This window comes from Camelus ferus, chromosome 33, assembly GCF_009834535.1.
Source record: "Camelus ferus isolate YT-003-E chromosome 33, BCGSAC_Cfer_1.0, whole genome shotgun sequence".
Classification (NCBI taxonomy): Eukaryota; Metazoa; Chordata; class Mammalia; order Artiodactyla; family Camelidae; genus Camelus; species Camelus ferus.
In genome coordinates, this window is record NC_045728.1 from 6,771,104 (window position 1) to 6,784,002 (window position 12,899).

Here is a 12,899-nt window from a genome sequence, read left to right on the forward strand (position 1 = left end):
GCTCTGGCCTCCCTCCCTTGTGTGCCTCCAGCCTCCGGCCCTGCCTCCTTAGAGTGGGCCCAGGGGCCTGGGGGGCCCCATTTTGGAGCTGGCTTTGCGGTCAGGCAGCTATAATCTGTCCCTTGAGCCACACCAGAGTCTCATTAAAACGTGCCCCATAAATGTTAAAAAATTTACACATAAAAAAATTCCATGCATGAAACTGAAACCGTACGTTTTACAGCCTCGGTTTGAAATCTTGCATAATATATAAAACCTCGGCCTGGCACTGGGGGCCCATAAATCAGATTTCATAAAACAAAAAGCTTTTACCTTTCAAAGGGGTTTCGGGAACTTGCAAATTTTACACACTGTACCAACTGCCAGTCAGAGTCTGCTGGGCCCGAACAGGGGATCAGCGGGCCAGGTGACAGGCCTGGCGAGCACTGGGTGGCTATGGGAATTGGAGGGAGGGTATTCCGGCTTAGCCACCACAGGGGTGGAAAGCCATCCCCCTGGCTTTGAAGCAGGGAGGTGGAGAGGGTCAGAGTGTGGGCACCAGAGGGAGAGGTGCTGGTGGTACTATTTATAGATGAGGGCTTTATTGCCCCCAGGAAGAAGAGAGGTGGCTGATGTGGTAGAAGGAGCCAGCCCAGCTGCCGACAAGTCATTTTCCTTCTGCGGACTCCACTGTCCCCATCTATAAAATGGACGCACTGTTCTCTAAGGTTGTGGTTTCCCCCTTAACATTTTGTGGTTCTAAATTTCTCTTCCAGCAGGGGTGCTGTGGGAGCAGCCGGCTGACCAGGAAGGGCGGGTCCCTCAGAAACCTATGATCTGGGAAACTCTCTGATCTTTGAGCAGCTCTGGAAGAACTCGGCCAGCTGCTCCCATGGGAACTTGTCTGGGACTGTGGGAGCAAGGGGAGGGAGACATAGCCATTTGCTTGGAGCGGAAGAGGGGGACCAGCCAGAGCCGGGAGGACCCACGTCCCAGCGGTGGGCCTGCTGGGGCTGGGGAGGAGGCAGGATTAGGGCACTGCTCCAGGGCCGGGGTGGGACAAAGTTTTGGGGGACCCCAGTGTCCTCCTGACAATCTTGCCTATGAAAGTCAACATTCAAGGGCAAAGGAAAGCCGCTCTGACACACATATATATAAAAAATAAATCTCTCAATTATCTCAGCTCATTTGCTTGGGGTCTCTCACTTTATGTCCCTGCTCTGCTGCGCAGTATATCTGTCCGGATAAAGAGTTACAGTCCGCTGGGCTACGTGTGCGGGGTTGTAAAAAATACAGATGCCAAATTAACTGGCTGTGGCACTCGGCGGCTGATTGAGCTGATAATGACGCGATCTGACCTTTTTCTAAGTTCTAATTATGTGCATCTCGGCTGTGCTGGCTGCATGATTCTTGTTCTAATGATGGCTCCTGTGGTTGGCCTCTCAGCTCCCGCCTCCGACACAGGACCACAAGTGGGGCCGAGGGCACTGTGTAATGCCCGACCCCCTCCCCTTCCCTCAGGTAGAGTTTCAGGCTCCTGGCCACCACACAGTCTCTTTGATGGCCTGGAGGTGAGCTGAGGCAACTGGAATGCCTTGCTTTAGTGATGCCGCATTTGACCTCAACCTTCTGGATGCCACGCATTTTTAAAGGTCATTGACTTCCACAAGCCATCTCGTTAACTTTTTATGACAGTCACAGGAGATCGGCATTTTGGCTCTACAGACGAGGAAACTGAGCTTCAAAGGAGTTGTCGTCAAAGTCACCTAGAGGGTAGGCTGTGTAGCCGGCTCAGGTCCCCAGCTCCCTCAAGTGCCTCCATTTAAATAATCAATCTATCAGTCGTTGACTGTGGCTAACTCTTCTGGGCAAGCCTGAGACAGAGGACTGGGGAACACCGGGGGGCTGGGGCCATGGAGCAGCTCCCACAACATCCACGTCCCTCGGCCAGGCGTGGCATGGAGCAGACACTAACCAAGTTTTTTTGGATTAAATGAAGAAATCTGAGTCTTTGCAGAACCCTGAGGGACCAGGTAGTGTGGACCAGAGGAGAGCAAGCAGGAGGCCGCTTCTGGGTATTTTCCAGGCTGTACTAGAATAGGAGGCCATTGGCCAGTGGGCCCTGGCCCCCCGGCTTCATTCCAGCTCCTGCAGAAACGGCCGCCTCCCGTCCTGGCTCCCTGGCTGCGTGGGTGTAACTTCTGAAGACTGACCCACAACTGCAGTTCTGAGATTCTGATCAGCTGAGCAGCAGGGCAGAACCAGACCAGCCTGCATTTACCATCAACCAACTGGAGAGCCCACTCTGGGATGGCTCTCCCAGGGCACCTGCGAGACAGGGGTCTGGGCTCCGAGGCAGGGGAGAGGGAGGACCAGGGGTGAGCAGAGGTGGATCTGGGCCTTGCCTCCCAGAAACCTGCACTAACAGTCCTGCTCGGCCAAGTGCTTATCCTCCGGCCTCTAAACGCATCCTAACACTTCACAAATTTCCAGGCCGGGGTGGGCTCTCCTGGTAGCTCTTTAGATTCCATAAAGTATCATATTCAGCTCTTGAGAGAAGCAGTGGGGTGGATAATTCACAACACAGAATAATACCCAAGTCATTTAAATCTGTTCTGCAGGTGCACTGCGTGTGTGTGTTTTTCTTCCTTCCTTCCCAGAGTCACATTTGTTTTTCTAATTCTGTTTCCCTTTTGGGAGTAGGTACTGGACGCAAGAGGTCAGCGCTATAATCAATCAATTTTTGGAGGAGAGTTTTTCAGAGTTTCCAAAATATACCGTGCAGAATCTGGGTAATCCACCCACAGAAAAATCAAGAATTTGGGTTCATAATCCCAGGATGACCGTTTGTCATGAAGAACAGAGCAGGCTCTCTGCAGCTGTCTTTCCCTCAGTAGAATCCCCACGGCTGGATGAGAACTTCAGGTATTGTCTAATCTAGTCGTTACCGAGCCTTATTGAAGACTGCAATTGCCTAGGAAGCCTTTAAAAACATACATTCACAGGCCCCACCAAACTTACTGAATCAGTTTCCAGGCGGTGGGTCCCAGGAATATGTCCCTTTTTAAAGTTTAGTGGTGATCTGGATAACAAGCTAAATTTGGGAGCCTGATCTACTGTGTCCCCCAAAATGGGCAGGACATCTGCTGGTCTTCTCAACATGGCTGCGTCTCGGGTTTTCCTCTCCACCGATGTGCCTGAGAAGCCCGCCACCCTCACCCCCTACACTGCAAAACATCGGCCACCAGTCACCCTCATCCCTACACTGTAAAACATCGGCCACCAGCGCCTCTCTGGGCAGCCCAAGACAGATTTACTAACGTGCCAGGACCCCAGCCCTGGGAACAGCTACCCCAGACATTCTGGGCGCTATGACGCCCCTTTCCTCCTGTCTGTGCTGCAGGAGGGTGGTAGATGCTGGTGCTCAGAGGCAGGGGAGGGGAGAGCTTTGGCAGCGACACCTGTGCATGCAACTTTAAGGGACTTAGACATGGTTCTCAGCGGCTGGAACGGTACACCTGGATTGTTTCTAGGGCATCTGGAGGGGATCGAAGGGTAGGAAGACCCTTGCCAGGGCGGGGGTCGGAGGGTCTTTACCAGATTGTCCAGTTCCGGGTCATCACTGAAGAAGGGTTTGTGCTCCTGCTCCTGCTGGTGGACAAAGTTCTCGATGTCCACGTCGAAGCTGGCGGAGGTGATGCACTCAGAGCCCTGGGTGGCCTGTTCACATTTCTCAAACAGCAGCGTCAGGAGCGGGAAAAGAGGGTGCCTGCGGGGACATCAAGAGCTCATACATGTGCACTCAGAGACCTGCTGCTCTTGGAGCTCAGAAGCCACCAGGGTCCCTTCCCACACTCCTGCCACTTCTTCTCCCAGGGTCCCACTCCCTGAGAAAGTCCCAGTCGCCGTGGTCAGCCTAGATGGCAGCATTTCATGCCCCGGGACGGAAGAGCCAGTCTCCTGATTCCTGGGGCCTCGGAGGCTTCTGTTCCTCCCCACAGGGGGCCTAACTTTTCTCTTTGTCCAGATAAACTGCATAGAGAGTTGATGAGGGAAACTGGGTATAATCCTTCAAAGAAGTAGGTGTCCATTTCTGGCTCAAGGTCAATCCGGGGAAGAAACGTGGGAAGTGTCCAGAAATGTCCTAGACGGGAACATTCACGGTTGGTCACAGACCCACTGCTGGCTGCGTGGAGCCAGCCAAGGGCAGCACCTGCGTGTGTCTGTGAGTGTGGGGGGTGGTCGGCGGGGCTGTGAGCCTGAGTATTCGTCACACATGGGGGGCAGATGTCTCCACCTGTCCTACATCTTTTGGCCAATAGAGTTTAGGTCAGACACCCCAGTTACACATGTACCACCACACTGCAGCTTTCTGTCATCACACATTTAGCACAACTGTAATTAAATAATTATTTGCATCCTTATTTGCCCACTGTTTTCCTCCAAGACTATTCCTGTCTTAATGATCAGTGTATGTATCCTTAGGACTTTACCCTGCATGCTCACAGCAGGCACTTAATAAATATTCAGTGACCGACAATGAATCACTGAGTGAAGAACACGGGAGTGTGAGTGGGTATGTGGGTGTGAGGGAGGTTCTGTGATGGATGGATGTAGGCTGAGTGCTTACCTGGCTGCTCCGAGGGTCCTGGCTTAGCCATCAGCAACTCTGGGAAGCTCCCCTGACTGTCCCTTCCCCCAGGCTAAGCTGCCGGCTCTCTGGGTCATTTGTTTCATCATCTGACTTCCCCACTAGACTGTGAGCTCCATGAGGGCAGGAAGCAGGCCCTCCTTATTCATCAGGTCTGTCCAGAGGCTAGCAGTGGCATGAGGGTCATAATAAATACTTGTGGAATATACCATATATACATATGCCACGCGTGTGCCCCTGTCTGCACGGGGAAGTGCGTCTCATTCTCATTTCTCTGCAGCACGAGTGAACAGCCACGTCTTCACATCCGGCACATGTCCCTATGTTTGCAGGGTGTTGACACTGGACTCAAGAGCCCCACTTCCTCCCACTGTGGTCCCCAAAAGCACCTGCACATCCCCCTCTGATTGCTTTCCTCGGTACCCTGGGACCACCCAGTCTAGCTCCTTTCCTTTTGATTGAGTGCTGCTTGCTGGGAGAGGAGAAAGGATGTCCTGGCCCCCAGGCATCTGCCAACGGGGACATCCTAGCCAGCACTGCCCAGCAGAACTTTCCACGATGATGTAAATGTTTAAAATGTGATTGTTATGTCCAGGACACTGTATTTTTAATTTTATCTAATTTTAACTTAAATAGCAACGTGTGGCTAGTGGCTGCCATGTTGAAAAGCGCCGTGAGTCCTGACGGGGGAGACAGATCACGCTTCTCCCCTCCAGCACCCTTGGTTAAACACACCGAGAGGGACTGAACACCCAGCCTACATAGTATTTGTAGGCAGACAGGCAACCCCTACGAGCCTGTCGCATTCTGGGATTCGAATAATTCTAGGCAAAAGCGCAGAAGGGGCTTAATCCCACCCACACTCAAACCCATACCTACTGGTCATTCTACTCAGGCTCAGGGGCAGTGGGGCTGTGGGCAGATGCATTTCTGCTTCAGGTGAGCTGCTTCGCCTGGCAGAGCTGCCCCGGGGCACCATCTCCCCAAACCCTGATTTTGGGAGCTGATGCATGAACAGCAGGCTCCGCGGCCGCCGGCTGGGTTATAGTCTGGAGGGAAAAATGGGTCAACAGCTGAGGGTAGCCCATCTGAAGCCCCAAATTGCTAGAAGGTCTATTCAGCCCCCTTAGGAAGCCGGTGGGAAAACAATGGGTTTGCTCAGCCATCAGCCGAAGACAAAGAGAAAACCAGGTGAAGGGGTTAAACTCCAGTCTAAGTCTTCATTTGCAGCCACTAATACCGCAGCATATTATAGTCTAATCTAACCTGATCCCAGTTTAATGCAAGATTCTCCTGGCCCTGAGCGGAATACCAAAGAAAGCCTCCGTGGCTGTGATTTAAGCAGAGCCCTGCAGTGGTTTAGCTGAGGGACATGAAAGGCAAATTCCAGACGGTGTTATGAATTATTGCGCCTTATGAACCTTCCTACTCTCAACAGATGCCTGCTGCCATTTAAACAGCCACTAGATCAATTAGGAATGAAAGGCACAAATCGACTCCGCACAAGGGCACTAAATTACCAGGAACTAATAATCCGCAGCACCGAGCCAGGTGGTGGGGGTGCAGCCCCCCAGCCCCACGATGGCCGCCGGGCACCGCACGTTCCTTTCTCACGGGTTAGAGGGAGGGTGGGCGGCTGCTGAATGGGGAAGGGATGGTCTGTGTGTGTGCGTGTGTGTGCATGACCACACGTGTGCACCTGGGTAGAATGTAGGCTGTCCACGAGAGCGACCATGAGTGCTGTGTAAGTGGGCTCTCCTGGGTGATTTTACTGTGTGTGCACACACGGTGTTGTGACTCTGCAGTACTGTGCATATGGGTTGTGTGTATGGAACTGGGGTGCAGATTGTGTGCTGTGAATACAAGGTGCATATGCTTGATATTGTGTGCATGTGTGTTATCTATATGCAATTTGCGTGCGAGGATTGTGTGCTCTGTGTACACAGCGTGAGTGGCATGTGGGGCGGGGAGGAGGGATCTGCCCATGACTGCGACTCCCAGCTACTAGCGCTGGAGCTGGGATGGCGAGAGGAGGGTGGTGTCCTCTACCACTGTCCTTGCCCCCGCAGCGAGGAGAGTGGTCAGGGAGGGCCTCTCTGAGGAGATGACATTTGAGTTAAGCCTTGAACGATGAGCAGGCAGTCATGCAAAGATCTGAGGGAGGGGCATTCCAAGCAGGAGAAAAAGTGAAGCACTTGAGATAGAAATGAACAAAATCCAGACGTGTGTGGCTGCAGTAAGGCAGGTGAGGGGGGGAAGGAAGGAAATGGAGATGAAGAAGTGAGCTGCAGTCAGATCATCCGTCTTGCACAGGGCGGGGTTTCAGGGACTGGGAGGGGGGTAGAGGCACTGTCACCTCCACTACGGGACAGCGTGCACCTTCTATGCTTTACCATCAGTCCATTTTACAAAACTTTCTTGTGGGTGTCAGATCTCCCGTGTGTGTGTGTGTGTGTGTGTGAGAGAGACGAGGGCATATCTGGGGGTATTTCTATGGCTCCAGCAATCTCTCGTTAGAAGGAAACGTGTTTTCTACCCTTCTCCCTGAAGTTAACCAAGGACCCACAGTGCACAAAGCTGGCTTCGTGGGTGCTGCCATGAACCTCTCTCCAGCCCCTCCCTGCCTGAGCTGCACTGTCAGCCCCCAAATCCTCCCTCCTCATACCCCGCCCTCTCTAGGTTCCTGCCTCTCGTTCCACCCACCCTGATCCCTGGTCCCTGAGCCCGGGAGCTCAGATGACATCTGTGCCTACCCATAGCTTTTCATATGAACCACAGCCAGGGGCAGCGGGGCTGCCTGTGGCTCCCATGCTCTATGCACCTGGGTCTCTCGATAAATCCAGACTGCTATCTGCTACCGCAAGTTCGGGGAGATGCTCTGTACCACCCCCTGAGAAAGAGACTCAGTTTCCCAGTGACTCAACCGGGTTCCGTGACTGCAGTCATGCTGTGGGTTTCTCTAAGGCTGTTACCAGCCCAGTTCCTAGCCTCTTCCCCAGTTGCCCATCCTACACCTGCCTAGGTGTTGACCTGTATTTCTAGGCTACCCTCCAACATCTCCCCACGAGGCTGGGGAAGAGGCTGGAAGCGACCCTCAAGGGGTCCTTTCTAGCAGCGCCCACTGCAGGCCCGTGGTGGAGTGGGGTGAACAGGGCAGGGACCATGAGAACTGGGCATCTTAGACATGAATGGCCTTGTCTGAGCCAGGCATGGGATGGGAGGAAGGATTTCCAGTTGGGTGTGGGATATTGGCCCTGTTATTCGTGACCTTCCCTGAGCTTTAGTCTGTCCAACTAGAAAATGGGCTTTAAGGAGTTCCTCTTCCTGCTGTTCAGACCTCTCCCCCTGTGGATTAGCACTCTTCAGAGGCTGGTGCAGGAACTGGGAAACACGGTCCCCCGAGCCCAGATGATGCTGGTCCAGAGAGGAAAAGTGGCCATCAGACTTTACTTCCAAAGAGCCGAGGACATTTGACCTCCAGGAGCGCTCACCTTCTCCCTCTCTGATCTGTCCCCCTCCCCCCGCCACGTGGCCTCCCGCCTGGCCGCCCCCTCCACCCCAATCTCTCTTAAGCCGTTCAAAATTTGGAGGATATAAATCTCCCCGCACTAATTCAGGGAGAGTTTGAGCCTCGTCAGTGCAGAACAAATAAAAGGAGTGAACTGGCATGACATTTTACTGCAGAAGAGAGGTCGTTTCCAGCCACTAATAAAAAGGATTTGACACAGACTAATAAAGAGAAATGAATTTCTCTAATGGCCTAATTTAGCACACGCAGCACTGTGCCTTTGCCTGGGTGCCGGGAGGGCGGGCCGTCCTGAGTGCAGACGGAGCCAGGAGCAGAGGAGAAGAGATGATCTCAAATAACAGTTTATTATTTCTTTTTTCTTTTCTGAGTCCCCACCCCCACCCCAGCCCTCATCACCTCTTCCCAGGAGCATCTGAACCAAAATCAAGCTCAAGATATGCAGTTCTTCTTAACGATTCAAAGAAATAAAGGACCCCTCTCCACAGACTTGCAGTCTTGTGCTGGCTTAAGAAGGTGATTAAACCGGATGTGTTGATTTCTACAGGGGTTTAAGCCATCATTTGGTTTAATTACTTCTGACATTTCTGCTTTCGTGTTTTTTACATCACCTATACTCACTGACCTAAAATGCCCAGTTTGGGGCCAGGATGTGTGGGGCTGCCCTGGGAGTACCCAACACATCCTGGCCCTAAATGGGGCAGGATTTTGGATGAAGCCCTTTGTAAAATTGAATGTCACCCTCTGTCTGGCAGCAGAGGAGCTGAGACCCCTCACCAAAGCCCCCGTTTTCCTTCAGGGCAAAGGGATCTGGGACTCCCCCTCACCCCGCCACGCCCACCTTTCTGGTGAGGCTTCTGAGGGGATCCTCAGGCAGGTAAGCTTCAACACCTTGTATTTTATTCCTCCCTATCTCAAGACAGATTTTCTTGATGTAGATTGGCCCAATAGGTTTCCTTAACATTTTCAAAGACCTCCTGGGATGGAGACCACAACTTCCTTGGTAATTTTTATACTCATGTCTAATTTGAAGTTCCCCTACAAGGCTGAAGCTCATTTCCTTTTGTCAAAAGGACGCAAGAAAAGACAAGTGGGCCTTTTTCTACTTCCCTTCCTTCTGCCTTGGACCACCTAGGTTAAAAAAAATTCTTTTAAACATTCCTTTCTGCTCAGAGGACCAGAAACAGAGAAGCAGAGATGGGAAAAAGAAAGAATGCAGAAGTACAGAGCTTCCGAGAGGCTAAGATGCAAAGAACACAAGAGACAGAGACAGAGAACAGCTACGCAGAGAGAAACCAAGCACCAGAGACGGGGGGGGGGGGGGTGGTCACACGCAGCGGGAGACATTAGTGTTGAGCTCCCTTTCTGGGTGATAAACCTTGTGATTCACGGTCGTGCCACTCTGTCACTTCTGAGCCTCTCAGCCATCCCTTCCCTTGTGACCTTGGCCAGGACTGCAGACCTCAATTATGGGTCCAGCCAACTGTGCGGCTGCCTGCCTGGCTGTCCACTGCCTCTCTCTGTGACTGACCTTGGAGCCCCCAGGCCCGTCTTGCACCTCCCCTCACAGCCCAGACCCCCGGGGCTGGGGCCAGGTGGGCAGCGGGGGCCCAGTATCAGTGCTCACCTGTCCCTGAGCCCTGGCTGCCTCTTCCAGTGGGGGTGGGGGCGGGGTGTCGGAGCCTCCAGGCCCTTCCTAGCTGGGATGAGAATGGACGGTCCAGAGGAGGGGATGTGCAGGAGGCGTGGAGGCTTTCAGGGATGAAGCAGTGGGAGCGTAAGCTGGTTGGGGTCAGACTGCTGCAGGGGACATGAGTCACTGGCCAGTGAGGTGGGGTGCCAGGGGGCAAGCAGGGACCAGGCCGGCTCTCCAGCCACGCAATCTAGCCTCCACCCACACACAGTGGAGCTCTCAAATTGCCAAAGGCTCAGCACCCTGGAAACCCTACCCAGGGGCTGGATTGTAATCTTTTATTTCTGGAACCCCAGGTCAGAGGTCACTGGGGTCACAGAATCAGAGATGACAGCCTGGAGCCACTTTGCAGGACGGCCCCCTGCCCCTTGCCTGGGCATCTATTCACGACCAGAAGGCCCGTGAATAGACAAGTAGTCATTCCGAGAACGAGAGTGAAGCCTCTCCTGGACGCTGAAGAGACAGCATGAGTATCATCAGATGAGCACCCAGGGCGCGTCCCAGGGTGGCCTCAGCTCTCTTTTCAGGACTTCTCCTCAACAGACGCAGCAGGGAAGGCTGTGGCTGGATAGAGGGCAGGTGGTCCCAGGCCCCTCGCATCCTCACCACCCCCTTCACCAGCTCTGGCAAACCAGGCTTCCCGTGCTCCTGCCGTCCCCGCCACCTGAAATGCCTGTTCCTGTGTCTCTCTCTGTCCCTCCTCCCAACCTTCAGAATCCAGCTCCAAATGCCACCTCTTCCACGAAGGCTCCCTGATTGGTCTCTCCAGCAAGAGAAACCATCGCCTCCTCCCAGCCACCATGAGAAATGCTGGTGGGGGTGGGGTTTCTACCTTGACCTCACTCACAATTTTGGTGAGAAGCTGGGTGGTCTGAAATAAGCATGGACTCTGGGGACAGATACTTAATTGTGTGACTCGAGCAATGTGTGACTGAATTTCTCTGCGCCTCAGTTTCCTCTTATAAGGCAAGGATACCACCACCTACCACAGAGGTTATTGTAAGGAGTAAATGAAGAAACACGGAGAGCATCTGGCACTTACTCAGCTGTCAACTAATGCTCGTTCCACTTCCCTGGGATGGTGTGGGGCACCTTCTTTATTCAGAGCAACATCGACGCCAGCCGCTCCAATAAACATATAATCCCGGCTCCACTGACTCATTTGGCGGGGAAACAAGCCCACATGTCAATTCAGACAGAGGCACAGAACGAGGACAGGAAAGGTGCAACTGACTTATCAGAACTCAGAACCTCTTTTTTTTTTTTTTAACTGAAAAAGCACTGCCAATAAGAATTTATTTTTATTTCCCTTAGGACAACGATTAAACCCTCCACCTATAGTTGTTTGTGTACAGATCTGCCTTCCTCACGACATGGGGAGCTCCTCTGATCCATGGTCTTATCTCTGAATTCCCAAGGGTCCAGCACAGTGCCTGGCACACTGTGCAGAGGTCAGTAAATATTAGGGGAATCAATGAAGGGGGACGAATGAATGAATGAAGGGAGCACTGACTAAGTGAGTGAAGATTCTGAGACACAGTCCTAAAGTTCTTTCAGGCTCAGAATCAACTCCATTGCGGTACCCAGACCAGGCGCCTGGCAGCTTCTAGCCACAGTTGCTAAGGGCCCTGCCTCCTCTGGGTTCTCCTGCTCTGCTGGGGGTGATGGGGGGAGGGCAGGGGGGTTGCCGGTAAGGTCTTAGAGGGAGAGGAGTGAGTGTGAAGGGAGTGCTCGACCAGCCCTCCTCTTCCCCCGCCTCCAAGGCACCAGATGGAGAGAGCAGAGAGGGATGGGGGAGGACGAGCCAGCAGCTCCTGGTTGGATGTATTTTTACTTCAGGTGTGACGTGGAAACCATGCGGGTGTATTTTTAGCGCTGCCCAGTGGGCGGTGTGTTCGCCCGGGTTGCCTTGGAGAGGACTTCTTCTTGTTGCTAAATTGGAATCGCATCTGCCAGGGCTCCTGGGCTCCGACCAGCCCTCCTCCCCCAGGTGGGCGGACACGTCCATTCCTGGCAAGTGTGAGGCCCAGGGCGGACCACAGTCTGCTTTGTCCCCATCCCTTCGTGTACACACACACACACACACACACACACACACACACACACACACACATACACACACCCTTCCCTCCTGGCATGTGGCATGTTTCTTTAAAAATAAATGAGAACTCTCAACAAGTTGGTTGTTAAGGCTAGTCTACAAGGGCAGGAATACAAAGAACCTAAAACATGAGACCCAGTAAGATCTCAGGTCCAGTCCCTTCATTACCCCAAACCAGTTTTATTGAGAAATAATTGACATACATCACTGTGTAAGTTTAAGGCATAAAACTTGATGATTTGATTTGCACATATTGTGAAATGATGACCACAACAGGTTCAGCTAACATCCAACTTCTCATACAGATAAAAAGAGAAAAAGGAAAACAATCTTCTCCTTGTGATGAGAACTCTTAGTACTTACTCTCTTAACTTCCCTATATAAGACACGGCGGTGTTAACTATAGCCTCTCGTTGTACATTCCACCCCTAGTAATTATTTATTTTATAACTGGAAGTTTGTACCTTTTGACTACCCACCTCCATTACCCTCTCCCTCCACTCTCCACCTCTGATAACCACAAATCTGATCTCTTTTTCTGTAAATTTTTTTTTAAATTCCATATACAATTGAGACCATACAGAATTTGTCTTACTCTGTGATATATTTTACTTGGCATAATGCCTTCAAGGTCCTTCCATGTTATCACAAATGGCAGGATTTCCTTTTTATGGCTGAATAACATTCCATTATATGTATATTATATATATATATATTATATGCATATATATATATATATATATATGCCATAACTGCCATATCTATTCATCCATCAGTGGACACTCAGGTTGTTTCCTTGGCTCAGATGTCACAAATAATGCTACTGTGAACATAGGGGTGCAGGTGTCCTTTCAAGTGAGTGTCTTCATTTCCTTCGAATATATTCCCAAAAGTGGGATTGCTGGATCATGTGGTAGCTTTTTTTAAATTTTTTGAGGATCCTCCATAC

General features: G+C 51.9%; 1 protein-coding gene across 2 annotated transcripts in view; it reads right to left on the reverse strand.

Annotated features, from left to right (window-relative positions):
• Positions 1 to 12,899, reverse strand: part of PKNOX2 (PBX/knotted 1 homeobox 2) — a 233,735-nt gene that overhangs the window by 38,394 nt on the left and 182,442 nt on the right. For both annotated transcript variants that reach the window (XM_032472657.1, XM_032472656.1), the window contains one exon: positions 3,577 to 3,748. In XM_032472657.1, coding sequence (XP_032328548.1) covers positions 3,577 to 3,748 — 172 coding nt within the window. The remainder of the gene's footprint in view (positions 1 to 3,576; positions 3,749 to 12,899) is intronic.